We start from the raw sequence: 17,580 nt of genomic DNA, 5'->3' as shown, positions 1-17,580 counted from the left end.
CAAGATGCTCTTTGCTACAGCTCTTGTTTTTATCTGGTACTTTTCATGCTGAAAGATTGTAATAGAGATTGTAACACACACTGCTTGGTATGGTCCCAGCTTCCAAGTTACTTCAAGTTACTTGAGTTACTATTACAAGTAACCTACAAGTAACTCAAGGCACTTGGTTCCTTTCCTAGATCTACAAACCAGTAGGGGTTGATTGTTCTCTCTGTGCCCCAGTCTGAAAACTGGGAGCGAGGCATTCAAATGAGATTAGTAAAAGCAAGGTCTAAAACAAGCAAAAGGATGTTTGTGTGGTTATTTGCAGCAGATAAGTGATGTAAAATTTTGCCAGTGCTGTGGGTATTTAAAGGTTACACTGGCTTAGAACAATTGCACAAATTCATGGAAGAGAAATCCATTGAGAATTACCAAATATGTAGAAATGGCATCCTGCTCAGGAAGTCCCTGAGCTAAAAATGTCTGGAGGGTGGGAAAGTATGAGGAGGAAGTACCATATAGCCTGCCCTGTCCTTACTCTCTGCCCTTAAGCATCTGCTTGGGGCTTCCTTTGAAGAGCACATCTGTGGGGAGATGGGACTTTGTTTTGCCAGCGTGGTCAGAGCACTTCTGTGTTCTTGTGTTTATCTGGTTGGAGTATTCAAGGCACAGAAGGATATCTAGGAACTAAAGAGCAGTGTCTGCGCAAGTTGCAGTGTTCAAACAGGCTATCTAGTGAATCTTGACTATCTTCTTGTGGCTGCGTCTGCAGCTTACAGCTCTTCTGAGAAGAAGTGCAAAATGTACTTTTCCAAGGTTGTTAGTGTGTGGTTTTTTATAATTCTCCTCAAATATCATTAATACAAACCCCTGTTTCTTGGTCTTTGGGGAATGACAAAGAAAGCAAAGACCAAGTTTGTGTCAAGCTGCTTTTTCCTTCTGTTATTGTTTTGGAGAAAGTGGAGACCAAATAAGTAGGGACAAGCAGGAATAGGAAGTCTGTGTTCAAACCCACTCAGACCTGTGGAGTTCCATCTCTGTTGTCTCCTACTTACACTAAAGCAGAAGTTGAGTTTATTTTTTAATCCTTTCTTAAAACTCAGCCTGCCTGAGGAGCTGTGGAGCAAGCCTATCCCCAGATGTGTTGCTTGGAGTGCTGCCTGTGCCAGACTCTCAGGGGGGGTTTGTGTTTCTGCCCACAAGAACTCTCTCTGCACAGGTCAATAAGTGCTCTGTGGACAGGCTGTGTATCTAAGGGGGTGTGCAGGCAAGGCATAATCATGTGTATGGTTATGTGGTAAAAGCAGTTGTATCCTTGTTCCTTTGGAGCCATCCCAGATGCCAGTGGCTTTGTGCAAAGATAGCCCTGCAGCTGGGGCTGGAGGATTTCATGGCAGCACCTCTGGGTTTGGGAGCAGGTGGAATGAGGCTGGCAGCACCCCTGGGTTTGGGAGCAGGTGGAATGTGGCTGGCAGCACCCCTGGGTTTGGGAGCAGGTGGAATGTGGCTGGCAGCCTGTTTATAAAGTGCCCCTGGGGTCCCTTGCTGCCAGCTGCAGCGGGCTGTGGTCAGCTTCTTGGCTACTGTGCCCTTCAGCTGTGCCATCTGGGCTTCTTCCTGTTCCTGGTGGGGAATTATCTTACCTCCTGAACTTCTCAGTCACTGAGTTCAGCAGAATGGGTGGAATTTCCCACAAATTATAACCTTGCTGTTCTTACACAAAGCCTCAGAACTGGCTGCTTCACAAATGTGTTTTTCTACTTTGTTGCTGAATCTCTGGTTGTGGTCATTGAGTTGAAGTTTCCAGCTATAGTCTCAAAACCGAGACTGTCTCAAAAGGTGGTTGGAGTGGCAAGGTGGCTGCCACATGGGTTGGTTTTTCTTTTTAATCATAAGTAGTAGGGCTCAGAATGCCAACACTTTCAAAAGTTTGTGTTAAGTAAACATTCAAGTCCATCTTTTAACTGATCTCCTTCCAGCTGGCTGTGGCAGTTTTGTGAAGAGGGTTTTCCTTTGGCCTGGGATTCCCCATGGAAGGGGACAAGCACTTTAGGCTGACAACTGCTGGAAACTGAGATTTCAGGGGAAATACCTGGGTCCAACTCAGAGAGCACTCATCACAGGAGCAGGGGATTTTGCTGTCCTGAAAACAAGTTGTGACCAAAGCAGGAAAGAATGTGAAACTTTGTGACCTTGTGCTTCCACCACATCGTTGTAAAATAAATAGCAAACCAAGAAAGGTTAAACATCTCTCCATTCATTATTAAAACTAGATGGGTTTTGAAGCTTAGGTTTATATTTTACATTGTTAACTACCTTATGACTTACTCACATTTCTCACTTTGCACAGCTGAATCAGGCTGGTCAGAGTAATCCCCCAGTACCCGATGGTGTGGCTGATCTCACTGCTCACATAGCTGAGCTTGAGGCAATTGTGCTTTGCTATGATGACACTCTTGTGAAATGTGTATTTTTTGATACATTCCTGAATCTGAGAAATGCTCTCCCCTCTACCTTGGTGCTGTTTGCAGAGGAGTTTGCAGAGGAGGGCTGGGTTCACTGCTGAGCTCTTCTGGAAATCCATCCAGCTGCATAGCAAGGAGATCTCCAGCTGCCTGTTCTGAAAATGTGTCTTTAATTTGCTTCAGAGGTGTGAGCTGGTTTTGCTGACATTCACAGCAGCCAGTGAACTTTGAAAAATGTGAGTTTTGTCTCTCTTGTCCCTCTGACAATCTCCACTGCAGTACATGGTTGCAGTAATTCTCTTTCCTTCGCTTCTCCCTCATGGATTTCTCCACTGTTGAAGCAGTGCATTGTATTTTTCAAGGCAGAATCACAAAATTGATGGGATGCTTGATGCTGGTTTGGGCTTCCTCGCAGCAAGGACAGCCAGACCTGTCCTTGTGAAGGGCTGGGAAAATAAGGCTTGGCTAGGACACACATTATGCTTGGTGAGAGGAGCTGTGTTCTGAAAGCACCAACGGGTCTGGGTGTGGAGATGCAGTTAGTTATTCTGCAGAAATTGTCTGAAGAAAACCAAAGGTAGCTTTATTCTGCTTGTTAAAGCAGTGTGTGGGTGTGAATATATCTAATTATATATATAAAAATCCTAGAATGGTGTTGGTTGGAAGGGTTTGGATGACTTTGGAGATCCCTGCCATGGGCAGGGACACCTTCCACTAGACCAGGTCTCTCCAGGTATGGGGTAGCCACAGCTTTTCTGGGCTACCTGTGCCACGGCTTCACCACCTTCAATTAGTAAAGAATTTCTTTCTAATTTCCCCTCTAAATTGCCTCTCAGTTTGAACCCGTTGTTCCTTGTCCTGTCACTCCAGTTCCTGATGGAGAGTATCTCTCTGGCTTCCCTGTAGGCCCCTTCAGGTCATGGAAGGTGCTGTGGTGTTTCCTTATCTCCAGGCTGAACAACCCCAATGTTCTCAGCCTGCCAACTCCATATGCACCTGTGTGGCTTCCTGAACTTCACAACTTGTATCTAATCCTTTGGAATCCAAACACACTGCCCAGGCTTGCTGGCACAGGAGCTGTGCCTGCTGCAGGCTGTGCCAGCGGGGCTTACCCAAACCTCCAGAGATTGGTGCCATCAGCTCGCTCACACACCGGCGTGGGACACGTCCTGCTTAGCAGGATTGGATTTTTCCAGTCCTGATACTATCAAATTCTTGTTGTGTTTCACGGTACAAGGGGTATGTGTTAAATCTATTTTGAAAGCATTCTAAAGGGATGAGCACAGACTCTTTTTAGCTCAGCAATGTTTGTGCAGTATTAGGAGAAAAACCAAGTAATGTTTTTCTTCCCTTGTTTTTAAGGAAACATGATATGTGAGGGGTGGAACAATGCTTTGTTTCAGGAAATGTTATCCGTTTCCATTGTAGGGCTAGATGGATTCTGTTTTTAAATGTGGCATTTTAAAAAGAAAAAACTCTATGATGTTATAAAGACATGGAAAATTGATTCTTCATTAGGGGTGGAGAAAGTGATTATCACTGTGTGCTTTCTCTGATAATATCTGATAGTCCCCTTCTCTCCTGCTATATTCAGCTTGTTTAGTTGTCAGGCGTTGTCAGACTAAATTGCTAAAAATAACAAATAAGGGGGAGGCTCTGCTGGGCAGCTCCGTCTGCTGTGTGCCACTGAATTTAGCTCCTTCGGGAAAAGGCCAAAAGCAACCTGCAGCTTTCTGGGGGAATTGGATTTTGGTTTTAAACTCTGACCACAACATAGCTGTGTGCTTGTTTCCCAGGCAATTCTTTCACATGCCTGTGGGAGACTGAAAGTTTACTGCTGCTGGGATAAAGGGTTGGTTGGTTTCTTCTCTGGCTGGCTGGAGTAGAAAATATAATCAGGAAAGCTGTACCTAAAGGCTTGATTTCTAATTCGGAAATCCTTCATGCGAGCCCTAAAACACCATGTCCAATTTCCCTATCCCATGCAGAAGATGCCTTTGCACTCCTTCCTGGTGGAGGAAGGAACACTGTGCTCTCAAACACTGCTGTGCTTCATGTTTAAAGCCTCGGGTGATGTTTGCAAAGCTGGTGAAGTTACACAGTGACTGCACTGAAATGCCTTAAGGTGACCACTGACTTGTTCCCTGGTGTTGCCTGAGCACAGACCTGCTCGTGCTGTGGCTTCCACTTCTCTAATCTTCTTTTTCTGGGAGCTTTGAAATGGCTCTGCTGCAGCCCTGAGGCGGAGTGGCGGTGCCCCCCCTGCCATGAGTCTGCTCTGACAGTTGCCACAGCAAAGTTTTCTTCCCCTGTGGGAACAAAGATTTTGGCAGGTGAGGTGTGGCTGGGGAGAAGCGCTGGAGCCTGGGGCAGGTATGGCTGGGATGGACCTGCTCCGTGTGGTCCCAGCCTCCAACGTGCTCCAACCCTTCTTCATTTTTTACTGAAGCCCTCAGCATGGAGGCCAATTCTGTGGGTGGCTTTAACGAGGTGAAAACAGGTCTCTTGAGATTTGTGGTGCTCTTTGCAGGCCACAAAGCGCTCATCAGAAGGTAGCAATTGTTAGGCTGTTCCCAAGTTAGACCAATTTCTTCCAGGGATTTACGGCGCAGAAGTTCTCATTGCGTGATTTGCTTGGGGTAGGCCAGTGCCCAGGAATGTGTGGTGGGCTTTTTATCTAAACAGGGGGAAATAAGGAATGCTCCTGTTTGCTTTGGAGAGGGGAAGCCTCAAGAATAACTCTCTGTGCATTAGCCTGGAGCAGATTCTACTTTGGATGAGGGTGCTGTTCCCTCATTCCGTTGCTGGCATGTGTGCACGTACCGGGAGCAGGATTTTAAACACGTTGTCACTGAAGCTGCCTCTTGTTTCCCCATGTGTGTACAGGCAAGGTCAGTCCCTCTGCTTGCTGTAGAGGGAAAGGACACCAAAGGTGGGGACAGGTGGAGTATGGAAGTGAGTTTACTGTGTAGGATTAGTATTTGGGCTTGCATGGGCATTTTAGGAGGAAGGTACGGGATCTCTACAAATGATGGATGTTAGGGTGAAGATGAGCTGCAGAGCCTCTCAGTGGGGACCAGGCCAGGCCAAAGCCAGCATCTTGCATGGCTTTGGGTGTCAGGCAGCTGCAGGTGTCTGGGCAGGTCCTTCTGGACACAGACATTTCGACTTGGTGATGTTCCTGGGAAATATTTTTCATCTTGACTCTCTTGGCTGGTGTCATCCCGTGTCTGAGGCTGTGCTCTCACTGAGGGTTGTTCCTGTGTTCCAGGCTGCAAAGCTGCAGGCTTAGCTTGCTTTTTGAGGACATGGGTGGTCCAGCAGCCTGCTTGTCAGCTGTGGAGCATCCACAGGCACTCCCGTGGGAAAGCAGAGCACAGCCTACATGGGCAGAGCTGTTACCAGTGGTCTGCCCTCCATGAGAGTCCTGTTTTGAAGAAGGGAGTAGCCAAAGCTCGTTTTTTTCCCTATAGATCTGGCTGTCTTACAGAGAGAAGAATCTGTGTTCTCATTGCTGATTTTTGAAATTAAAGATACTCTGAGCAATGAGAAAAATAGGCTTCAAAATGACAAAACACTGAGGAGGTTGAGAGTGTAATGGACACAGAACTAATGCCACCAGCCCAAAATCCTGCTTTGTGGAGAGGCTCTGTGACATTGGACTGGGGCCACACAATTTCAGGTAAATACTGGAGGAATTGGGGCATAGCTAATGCTCTCTAATTCTTTCTGTTCCCTAAACTGACTCTGGTGATGGTTACATGAAGAGCAGGCCTTCACAGCTGTGAGGAATCATTCACTTCACTTGCTTTTTAATGTTTAAAGCCTCAAGGTCTGTCTTGTTTGTCAAAAATGAGGGTGGCAAAAGGATTGTATTCTTACAGCTGAACTTCATGGGTGTTTCTCTGTTGTGTGACTGTCACCTTTCATTGCAGACAGATGGAAATCAGCTGTGTGCAGCCAGCACCTGGCAGATTTTAAAGGCAGCAAGTGCTCCTCAGTGTCTGCAGGGAAGGAGGTGGATCTGTTTAGTAGCTGGCTCTTAGTCCTGTGTTAAATTTGTTAGATAAAGATCAAATAACAGTATGTTCTGCTTTGAAAATTGTGTAAGAAGGTTGTCATGTGTTAAATAGTGCACAAGTCACCGGTTGCAAAACATGATGTTGGAATCTTAGAAGCACAGGGAGAAGAAATTCTCACATTTCAAAGGGGAAAGGGGATTCCCAGCTCTCTTGAGGGGTCATCTGCCCCTTTAGGCTTGGGATGGCTTATAAAAACTAATGTCTCACTACATTTTTGTGAAGAATGGTTGTGGGTAATGCTGATTTGAGTGCAATGACGTGTATTTATATCATCACATGTGTGTGGGTATGCAGTGGCCAGGCTGGATCTCTCATTTGGAACAATCATTCACTGCAACAAGTTTTCAAACCCCCAGATTTTTGCAAGCAGTTGTTTAATTAGTAATTCTTTGTTAGTCTTCCCTGTGCTGCAGACTGCAAAGTAAGCACACAAACCAGCTGAGAGGGCAAAGGCTTTATGAAGGAAGGACTGGAATTTCATGACTTTGCTTTCACTCTTCCTACCTTTATTTTTGGGTAGATAATTGTAGATTTTAAAAGCAAGAGGATAATTAATGTGGGGGTTGTTTGCTTCCTTTTAAGTCCTTTAGAGGCTAGTTATAGACATGATTTTGAAATAAAGGCATCTCAGAACTTTTTTATTGTTTTTTTTATGGGGGGGAATTACTCTTGATTAAAAAAACCCCAACAACCTAACAGAGAAAACTTTTCAAGCAACTCCTGCCCGTCCACTCACGTTCCTTTGTAAATCAGAGGAAAGTTAAACACATTATGCATTAATAAAAACCCACTTCTGCTGCTGTGTCTCAATGGTTTTGTCCATCCAGGAACCTACATTTAGTCATCTGAGCCTGAAAACATGGCTTGTTTCCTCTGATTAGCATTAAGCTGCCTTTATGATTACACTGAAATCATTTTAACACCAAGTTGGTTGAAAAGTCTTTCATTTTAGAGCAGGGTCTGATTCATTGTCAAAGCTCTCCTTTGTGCTTATGGCTGCAGAAGTATCCAAAGCAACGAGCTGAGCTGGATGCGGGTCTCTCTCCAAATTCCTCCTTGCATGAGTAATAATTAGTCACAGCCCCAGCACTGCTGTCCTTGCCTTAGTCACCAGGCCCCTGCAGTGGCTCCTGGCTGCCTTTGTGCCAGGCAGCTCTGGGGAGGGGGATTATCTGTGCCCGATAAACCTCCATCCTGCTTCCATCCTCCTCCATCTCGCCTGGGGAGAACAGGAAACGATTATTTGGAAAGCGTGCTGCTGCCTGTCGGAGCCCTGACCCAGCCCTGAGTCAGCTGTGCAAAGCCACACCTTGCTGCCAGGTATGCAGGGCAGCCCTCACCGTCACGCTTCCTGCTGTCCCCACTGCTGGGTCACCCCCTGCTCCGTCCCTCGTGCCTTGGTGGTGGGCACGTGACTGCTCTGAGCCCTTGGCAGAGGGGGATGCTGCCTAGCTGGGAGTTGGCACCATCTTTTTGATTTGTCTTTGAAATGTGTGGAAATGGTTTTTCTTTTCAAGTGGCCTCGCTTGGCCAGGACTGTAAGAGCTGAAAGGTGTGGTGTGGTTTTGCAAAAGTCCTACTGCCAGGAGGGATCCTGATGAGCCACACCAGCTCTGCAGGACCACAGAAACTGAGGCACTGGGATAGGGAACTTACCCCGTTTTGCAAGAGGCAGTTTGGTGAGGGACGCTTCCGCCGAAACAGAACGTGGGGGTTTTCAGGATCTGTGTGAGCTTCCCCTCCCCAGGTTCTCTGTTTGACCTGACTCTGCTGTCATAACCTGGTTAGGGCTCAGTATCCGACCTGGAGCAGTGTGCTCCTGGAAACTGCTCTGAATGGGGAATTGTGCCAAGAAGGGGTGTCCCTAAAGGAATCCTTTGGGTTGATAATATATTTCTGCTGCCACCTACTGAAAGGTTCTCATCGACTTGCTTTTGTAGTAGTTCACATCAGGCTAGGGTGCAGGAGTTCACTGGAATAATCCATCATCTCCCACTCGCCAAGAGCAGCTGTCTCCATCTCTGCTGAAAGTGCTGTCCTGTGGCTCACACAGGGAGTTCATGTGAAGTGCTGCTGCCACGAGGCTGGGGTTGGGCAGAAAGGCTGGCAGACAGCCTGGCTTTCTGCCCCTTACCTTGCCCCTTCTGCCCTTGAAGGCACCAAGAATGGAAGTTATTGGGGTTTTTCCAGAGTATGTTCCTCGAGGTGCTTCAGTGATGATGGGGGAAGCCCAGCTGGTTGTGCTGTGGTAGGATCAGTACACAGTGATGGTGGATTTGCACCAGCAGTTCTTTTGGCAGGTGCTTGTAAGGATTCTCTTGAGTTGGCAAATGTAGTTGTATGCTTGGTGTTTTCTCTTCCACACTCTAACCCAGATAGTTCTGTGGGTCCCCGTTACCTTGTGGAAGGAAGAGATGAGGAAAACACAGAGTCTGAATCATCACTTCTCCTCTTAGATATATGGCATCACACTTCTGTCAGCAGCTGTCGTCAGAAACCAGCTGGGCTCCCTTCCTATTCCAGGCCATTCATTCTTGAGCAAACTCTGGGCAACTTCCTGAGGCAATAACTGCTTGGAAAGTCTTGAAGTCTATCTAAATATTTGGTGGTTGCTGTAGAGTAGTAATTCCCAGTGTGTACATGTGCCAGTGTTGAACTGGGTGAGGACCAGTGCTGGGTGGACCCATCAGGGCGTAGGGCTGCCTGCAGACCTACCCCACCCCCTTGCTGGTGTCCACTATTTCAGCTTCCCCTGGGGCAGGAGCAGCTGGGTGCTGTTCAGGGCTTCCAAGTGAAATCCTGTTAAACAGAGCACATGTCTTCAACACATCATCGTCCATGAGCTTAGTCTGACCAAAATGTTTGTCTCCCCGGGGTGCGTGTGCCAGGGCTTGGAGTGCTGCTCTCCACAGGGAGTTGGGAACTGCCAACCCCTGAACAGCAGTGGTGGCCCCAAGAGTGAGGGCAGCTCGGGCTGCTGCTGCCTGGACCCGTGTCATGGGCAGCACAGTTTGCCATCCTCCCAGGGAAAATCCTTCTCCAGTCAACCATGTGCTCCCAACTCTAGCTCAGAATCTGCTGATCACTTTCCCACAGAGCCCTCAGGCAATGCCAGAAATGGTTTGAGTTAACTTTGGGGGGATACAGAAGTTCTTGGCCAGCCAGAGGTTTGCCGAAGTGTCACAGGATGAGTTGTCTCAGGGCTCCTGTTTGAGGCACTGCATCATGCCTGAAGACTGCAGCGTTCCTCAACGGAAGCCTTCTGAGTGTGAGAGTGGGATGCCAGAATCTGGTGGCTGGTAGCCAAGCATACTGAGAGCCATGGGAAGGGAGATATTCTCTGGGAAGAGACCTGCCAGCTTGTTTTGTCCTCACAAGTTGGGTGTAAAGCAAGTTCACAGAAAAACACTATTATGTTTTTTAAAAAACAAAAATGGGGGCAAAAAAGAATGAGCTGAAATGAATAGTGTTCCAATACTAGATCCTAAAATTTCCATGGAAACATTTTTGTTTGGTCTTAAGCAAATCTGTGTTTGCAGGTCAGAGGTTGAAGCTTTCTTTCATTTGCAGAGGTGACGTGAGAGGAGTGGAATTTGAAGAGCAGAAGTCGATGTTGAATGATAAACCATGACTTGACACAGGAAACTCACCTGTGAGGGGGAGGGTATGGCAGCACGGATGGGCAGAGCTGCTGTGTTTGTTCCCTCTGGGAGCACAGGGCTGTTTGGGCTCTTGGAGGGGGTGACAATGCTGTGCCCTGCTCCACTGGCTCGAGCCAAGGCCCTGCCACACGCAGGGCTGGCAGTGGCCAAGCCACTCTCCCTGAAGGCAGAGGCGTCTGAGTCACAGTGCTGGGGGGAAGACAGTGCTTTGATCATCAAAAGCCCATCCAAGAAAAGCTGATTAATAGTTTTCTCTTGCTGTGGAATCTGTGGATGCTGGCTCTTTAATCTGCCTGGCATGCCAGGTCCGGGTGCGTCACCTTGAGGAGCCCCAGCCTCTCCAGCAGCGTGATGCAATGGGAGCGGAGGTGGGAGGCCGGAGCAGGAGGTGACTTCCCGCCGTGTCAAAAGGCCACGGGCCACTTCTGTTAACCACAGCTCCTTTTCTTCTTCGGGGTGTGAGCTGTAGTTGTATTTGCATTCAATCTAGTCTTTCCACAGCTGCTGCCAAAAGCAAACAGCGCGGAGCTGGTCAGGGAGCAGGCTCTGCTGGGATGGGGAGTGAAGGGCAGGGGAGAGCTGAGGAGCGGGGTGGTGCCAGGGCGAGTCCTCTGATGTTGTTTGGCTGCAGCCACCCGTGCCAGGGCGCAGGCTGGCCACGCCAGCACACCTTGCTCAGGAGCGTGCACAGCGAGGGCTGGCTCGTGGTGCTGCCTGCACAGCCCCAGCCTGGGGCCGGCCAAGCTGGTGCTTCCAGGAGGCTGCACTTCCTACGCCAGCAAACACAGAGGAGCCAGGGCTCATGGAACCCCCAAAGCCATCGCCTGCAGCCCCCACAGGGCTCTGGGAAGGCAGTGTTGGCAGTGGGCATAGCATCCCACCAGGCTCATGGACTATCAGTGCCCTGCCCTCCCTTCTCCTCCTGGCAGGCAGGGCTGGGGCTGGTGGTGCCTTCCCTGCCAGGCCTGCAGCTGTGCCTGTGGAGCTGTCAGCTGGATAGCCACCATTCCTCCTGGGAAGGGTGCATGGGAGATGGATGTGCATTGCCTGTCGGATGGGGCTGCGTGAGTGGTCAGTCCCATTTTTGGGAGCACCTCCAGCTGTGGGAGATGGTGTTTTTAGTCCATGTAGCTGTACTGAACCACACACACCCTTTGCCCTGCACACCTCTTTTAGGAAGGCTGTAGGAAGCCTTGGAGGTGGAGAAGGCTCCTGGGAGCTGGCGGAGGGGAATATGGGCCAGCTTGGTGACACATCTATACTCAGGGGCAGGAGAGGTGCCAAGTCCAGTTTCTGAGCCCCCAGGTTGTGCTGGGAGACCCAGCTGGTGGGATTGGCTCTGCTGCCCAAGGAGGGGTCTTCTTGCCATCCATCCTGGTGCCAGACAGCTATTAGCATGGCAGTTCTGTTTCCAGAAAGCAAATTTAGGTGAGAACACTTCCTTTGGGGCTGGTTTTGAGACAGATCATCAGGGTTGTGGTTTGTCTTGTTCCCAAGTGCTGCAGCCCTTCCTGCCTGGGGAAGGAACTGTTGTTGGGAGTGGTATTAGCTTAAAGGAATTAGGAAACCAGGCTGGGAGGCATTGACTGCACCGGCTTTTGGGGACACCCTCTGTGGGTTTGCACCCTGTCAGTGTCCTGCAGGTGGCCCAGACCTCGCTGGGCTGTGGCAGTGGCCATGTGTTGGTGTCGTGTCCCAGTGCAGGTGGCAGAGCCCTTTCTGTGTGGGGCAGAAGGGGGATCAGGGGGCTGTCACCACAGAGGAGACGGGATGAGAACTGGTGGGTGGCCTGTGGCAGGAAGAAATGAGGATGCAAGAGCCTGTCCTGGGCTGGATCAGATCAGCTGGCTCAGTTTTGGAGCGCGTGCGGAGCGTGCTGTCCACCTGGAAACCTGTAGCTGCAAATCCTGCTCCGTTCCCACGTGCCCTCTCCCGTGCAGCCTCCAGCTCCCCTTCCTTGCTCTGTGGGGGAGAAGCTTCTCCAGTGCTGACGGGACCTGCAGCCCTGGGTCATCCCTCCCTGTGTGAGTGAGCTGTGCCTGGGTCATGGGAATGCACTGGCCTTTCTCTGGGAGCCGGGGCCTGCCAGGGCCTGGCAGTGTTGGTCAGAGGCTGTTCCTCTGAAATAAGTCTCAGTAACACCCCACAAGAGGGTTTTGTAAAATAATTCTCTAGCAAGTGGCTGTGGGAGTTGTGAAGCAGGAGGAGGCACCGGCCCCTTGCTGCAGTTGGAGCCCGTGGCTGACACACCAGCTGCTTCCTGTCGTGCCCTCCGGGTTTCCTTGTCACTGCCTTGCCACACTCCTGGCAAGACTGCAGGGGGACAGCAGCACACCAGGGTCACTGTGGAGCCTGGCCCTGCTTGTCAGCCGGAAGCTGGGGCTTTTCTGGGAGCCCAGTGTCATGTGGCAACTTCCCCCTGCTGCCTTCTCAAAGCCTCTCTCCTTTCTCTGTTCTTCCCTGCAGCTCTGTGGCTCAGGCAGTGGCATCTGGGGCCGGTTTGGGCACCCACCTTACCTGTCCAGGAGCTCACAGGAGCTGGGGGAGGGTGGGGGCAGTTTAGGGCAGATGTGGGGAGTGAGTAGGAGCTCTGGGTCAGCAGCTCGCAGGTCATGCAGCCACCAAAGCCAGTGGCACAGGGCCAGTGTGCTGCCATGTCCCCTTGGGCTCCTGACTGGTGAGCACTGGAGCTACAGCTGTAGGAGTGAAAGCAGAGGCTTCAGAGAGCAGCAGCCACCTTTGGTTTCACAAGGGATCAGAACCAGCAGTGCAGTTTTGACGTTGCCCTGGGAATTCCCACAGGCTGCACTTGCCATGGCACAGGTAGCAGAGGATGATCTCCTGGAGCAGCAAACACATTTTCCCAGGGAAATGCATCAGCTGATGCATAGCAGCCACAGGCTGGCCCAAACCAGGCTCAGAGGATATAGGGTTAACTCGGGCTGTGGGTGAAAATGCAAGCTGAGAGCTGGAAGCTGGAGGTGGGGTTGGGGATGCAGGGTGGTGTTCAGGGAACAGATACCAGCAGCCTGGCAGGGCTGGCTGGACCGGAACAGCCTCCAGCATGACTTCAGAGCTGTGCTGTCGTGTCTCGGGCTCTGCAGTGAGTAGGCAGAGCGTGTGTCAGCCGCTCGCTCGGCGCTGCTCCCTGGGAGAGACGGAGTTTCCTGTCTAGACCCCGCTGATGGCAGTGAGGAGGGGTTTGCAGCAGCTCCTGCTCCGGTGATGACTGAAGCAGAGCCCGGGCTGCAGTTCCCCCTTCCTGGGGAACAAACACCTCGCTTCTGCCACGTGTCTCGGAAAATGTGGCGCCCGTCTGCTCCTCGCTCGCCCGTGATCCGGGCTGTGGGCTGCAGTGGGAGCCAGCCCCAGCTCCTTGCCTGGCTGCAGGACAGCTCGGGGTGTTTGCAGCCCCTGGCTGTGGGTGCAGGGCTCCCCTTGGTGCTCGAAGGATGCTCCTGGAGCCCGGAGATGGGACTCTGGAAACTGCTTCTGGGAGGGAGTAAAAGTACTGGGACCAGCCCAGATTCTTGTGCCTTGGAAGTTAGGTGACCAAGGAGAGTGATTGAGGTAAAGAAAAATTCCCTGAATCCTGCCCTAGCTGGGACTGCAGGTGCTGCCTAAGTGCAGAAATGGCCTTAAACCTTTGCCATGGGGAGGGCAGAGCATGCCCTGTGCAGGGATGGGCAGTGTGGGTCCACATATGGGCCATGTGGGTGCTCCTCTGCTGTGTCAGGGTCCCGTGTCCTCTTGGAGGTGGGGCTCACATGGGCACCAGCAAGGCTTCCTGATGGGATGTCTGAAATTCTCCTGGGCTCTCCCAGTCGTGCTGGACAGCGTTCCTGTGGAGAGCTGCCCTCTGGAGCTGTCTCCTCCTGCCTGGTGGGAGCAGGAGACAGGGGCAGGGGAGAGGACAGGAGGGCAGGACCATTTCATGCACTTATTTAATGGTGTTAAGAAAAAGCTTCAGTAAAAAATGACCCCATAGAAGTCAGCACTACTGCTGCCATCCTCCTCTGGTCAGCAGAGTGAGGTGAAGCTTCGAGCCACAAGGGTTTTTTGGGCCTGTGTCCTCTTGCTGCCCTCAGACTCAGTTCCCTATGTGTGAAATCCCTCGACGTCTGTGCGGGCAGCGTGGGGACAGCGCGGTGGTGACAGAGTCCTGCTCGTGTGTCACTGAGTCACTGGCAGTGGGAACCTGTGGCTGCTCTTCTCCCTGTGGTTTCCTCAAAAGCAGTTCCTGTAAACGAAAGAGACCCCACATGCCTGGGGACCATGGAGAGGGACAAGGAACCCTGGGCCATAACCCTGGCCCTGGCTGTCACCAGCAGCCTTTAGGATTTAAACACAAACCCTTCAGCTTTTAGAAGCAGGGATGGGAGAGATGTCCTCATGGCAGGGCCATGCCAGCTGACTGTGCAGCTGTGCCACAGCAGGGGCATGGAGGGGCAGTGGTGGCAGCAGGACTGCTCCATGGCTAATGGATTTTCAGCATTACAAGTCCCATGGGCTCACAGAAGTCAGGGTGAGGCTCTCAGGGCAGCACAGCAATTCTTCACCTGTCCTTGGTTTGGATGGGCTTTGGGGGCACTGCTGTACTGGGCTCCTGGCACTGGGGACTGGCAGAGCCTCTGGCAGGATGCTCTGGGTGGAGGCCTGTACTCCTGGAATTGAATGCCAACCCTGCCAGTGCTCACTGGGAGCTGGCATGGCCCAGGGCAGGGCTTTACATGGGCAGCACGGGAGCTCACAGCAACGCCGGAGGAGACTGTTGTGTCTGTTGTTTGGAAACCCAGAGAAAATAGTCAAAAGAGCCAAGTGCTGATTTTTCCAGCCACAGAGGAGCACCCAGACTAGCAGGAAAAAACGCTGCACACTGAATTCCTATCTGGGGATGCACGGCTTGGGGCTGCTTCCCTGCCAAGCCCAGCCTAATTACAGATGATTAAGGAAACACGTATTTGGTGATGATGGCAGGGAATTGCTGATATAGAGGAGGATATAGGGTTAGAAAATGGCCCAGCTGGGAAAAAGAACCTTTTGTGCCCAAGGAGAGGGTTTTGCTGTGTCTCCATAAGGAGGCTTAGCATGTCAGTCCCTCTCTAGGCTCCAAAAGTTATAGGATCTGATTTGATTTCCTTCCTTGCTGAGGTTCACGGCTCCCACTTTTTGCAGTGCCGCTGCTGCAACAGCCCTGACAGCTCTGAGAAGGTTTCGGGGGGGACAAAATTCGGTCTGTGTAGACATTGTCCTGTGTCTGTGCCTCTGGGAGTGAGTGACTGCTGCCCCACATGGGACACCTGCAGAGTGGAGGGTGCCCCAGCCAGCACCCACAGCTCTGCCTGGGTGGCTTTGGTCCCGGTACCCAGCTTTGTGCTGGCAGGGCTGGGGGATCCTGACTTACCTCTGGTTTCTGCCTTGCAGCAGAAGAAGTCGTACCTGGAACGGAGCGTGAAGGAAGCAGAAGACAATATCCGGGAGATGCTGATGGCCCGCAGGGCACAGTAGTGGCACCCCTGGCTGCTCCCCACTGCCTGACCCCCACCCACCCTAATAAAACACAGCACGTGTCTCTGTGCCTGCTCTCCCTGCGTGGGCGTGATGCAGAGATGGGCTGGTGGGAGGAGCTGGGGTGAGGGGTCTGCAGGGCATGCCTGCTGTATCCTCATCCTGTGGATACCCACTGCCTGCTGCGGGCACTGGGGAAGGTCCTGCTGGGGGAAGAGAGAGGTGGGCAGGGCTGGCACAGGCACAGACACAACCATGGCCATGGACACAAACACAGACATGGGCATGGGAATAGGCTCAGACTTCAGTGTGCCAGGAGGCTCCAAAAGTTATTCCGGGTCATTCCCACTGCTCCGGGTCATTCTTGTTGCCCTGGGTAATTTCTGCTGTCCCACTCCATTCCCACTGTCCAGCTCCATTCCCTCTGTCCTGTTCCATTCCCTCATTCCCTCTCCACTCCCTCGTTCCCTCTCCATTCCCTATGTTCCACTCCGTTCCCTCTCCATTCCCTCATTCCCTCTCCATTCCGTGTCCCGCTCCATTCCTTCTCCATTCCCTCATTCCCTCTCCATTCCCTGTGTCCCGCTCCGTTCCCTCATTCCCTCTCCATTCCCTCATTCCCGCTCTATTCCCTCGTTCCCTCTCCATTCCCTCTCCATTCCCTGCGTCCCGCTCCATTCCCTCATTCCATTCCCTCATTCCCGCTCTATTCCCTGTGTCCCGCTCCATTCCCTCTCCATTCCCTGTGTCCCGCTCCGTTCCCTCATTCCCTCTCCATTCCCTCATTCCCGCTCTATTCCCTGTGTCCCGCTCCATTCCCTCTCCATTCCCTCTCCATCCCCTCGTTCCCGCTCCGTTCCCGCCCGGCAGGGCGCGGTGCGCGGCCGGACATCGCCGCCGTGTGGCCGGTGCGGGCAGCGCAGGGCCCGGCCCCGCCGCTCTCCCGGCGCCTCCCGGCGGCTCCCGGGATCTCGGCGGTCCCAGGTCCCGCTGCCGCCCCCCGTGCCGTCACCCCGCAGGCACACGGCTGCTCTCACACTCTGGGCTGGCCCTTCGCTGCCCCACCGCGGAGGGTGACCCAGGGACTCCACTCCCGATTGCTGGCAGCTGCCAAGATGCCACAGCGGTGACAGGGAAGGTGACAGTGCTCATTCCCAGAGCAGGGACCTCGGCTGCAGAGGGGCTGCCCCCAGAAGAAGGCTCCTGGGGACAGGGAATTGCAAGGGACTCTCATCAACCCCAAACACATGAGCTTGCTGAGCGCAGGGCGGAGCTGCACAGCCGAGGGACAGCGAGTGCCGTGTCCTTTGTCCCTGGGTGCTCTCCAGGCAGTGCCACGCAGAGCTGGTGTGTGTCAGACACCAGGGGGGCTTTGCTCCCAAGGCTGGGGGAGCACCAGGGTGGGACACACCCCATGGAACCAGCAGCAGGTTTTCCCCACTTTTCTGCAGACAAAAGGTTTGTATCCCTTTTCTGGCCAGGCATGCCATGGAACAGCTTCAGCTCTAAATCCTCAGCACTAGATTAATCCATGGCTTTTCTCTTCTTACCCATTAATTTACCTCCTGCAAGCCTCTGCTCTGCAGTGTGGGATGATGGATTTGCAGCTGGGGACCAGCCCTGCCCCAGGAGCTGCTGAGGCACACACACAGCCCCTGCTTCTCCCAGCTCTGCTGTCCCAGCAGCTGCTGGAGAGGGCCCTGGCTCCAGAAGGGAAAAACAAAAGGATAAAAAGCTGACTGTGCTGCCCTGGGTGGGATGAGGGGCTTGGAGGTGCCAGACCAAGGACTCCCACCTACAGAGTCAGTGCCCACAGGAGGCCAAAGACAGCACCAGAGGGGATGCCCACCCTGCAGACAGATTCACTGAAACAGCCGGGGC

At 52.1% G+C, this 17,580-nt stretch overlaps 1 protein-coding gene across 1 annotated transcript in view; it reads left to right on the top strand.

Moving 5' to 3' along the window:
• Positions 1–15,769, top strand: part of PFDN1 (prefoldin subunit 1) — a 31,349-nt gene extending 15,580 nt beyond the window's left edge. Inside the window, exon 4 of the mRNA XM_039704406.1 lies at positions 15,616–15,769. Within this exon, the coding sequence (XP_039560340.1) occupies positions 15,616–15,699 (84 nt within the window). The 3' untranslated portion in view covers positions 15,700–15,769. The remainder of the gene's footprint in view (positions 1–15,615) is intronic.
• The last annotated feature ends 1,811 nt before the right edge of the window (positions 15,770–17,580 follow it).

Source organism: Passer montanus, unplaced genomic scaffold (assembly GCF_014805655.1).
Source record: "Passer montanus isolate IOZ18808 unplaced genomic scaffold, ASM1480565v1 scaffold174, whole genome shotgun sequence".
Classification (NCBI taxonomy): domain Eukaryota; kingdom Metazoa; phylum Chordata; class Aves; order Passeriformes; family Passeridae; genus Passer; species Passer montanus.
This window is presented reverse-complemented; position numbering and strand designations above follow the sequence as displayed.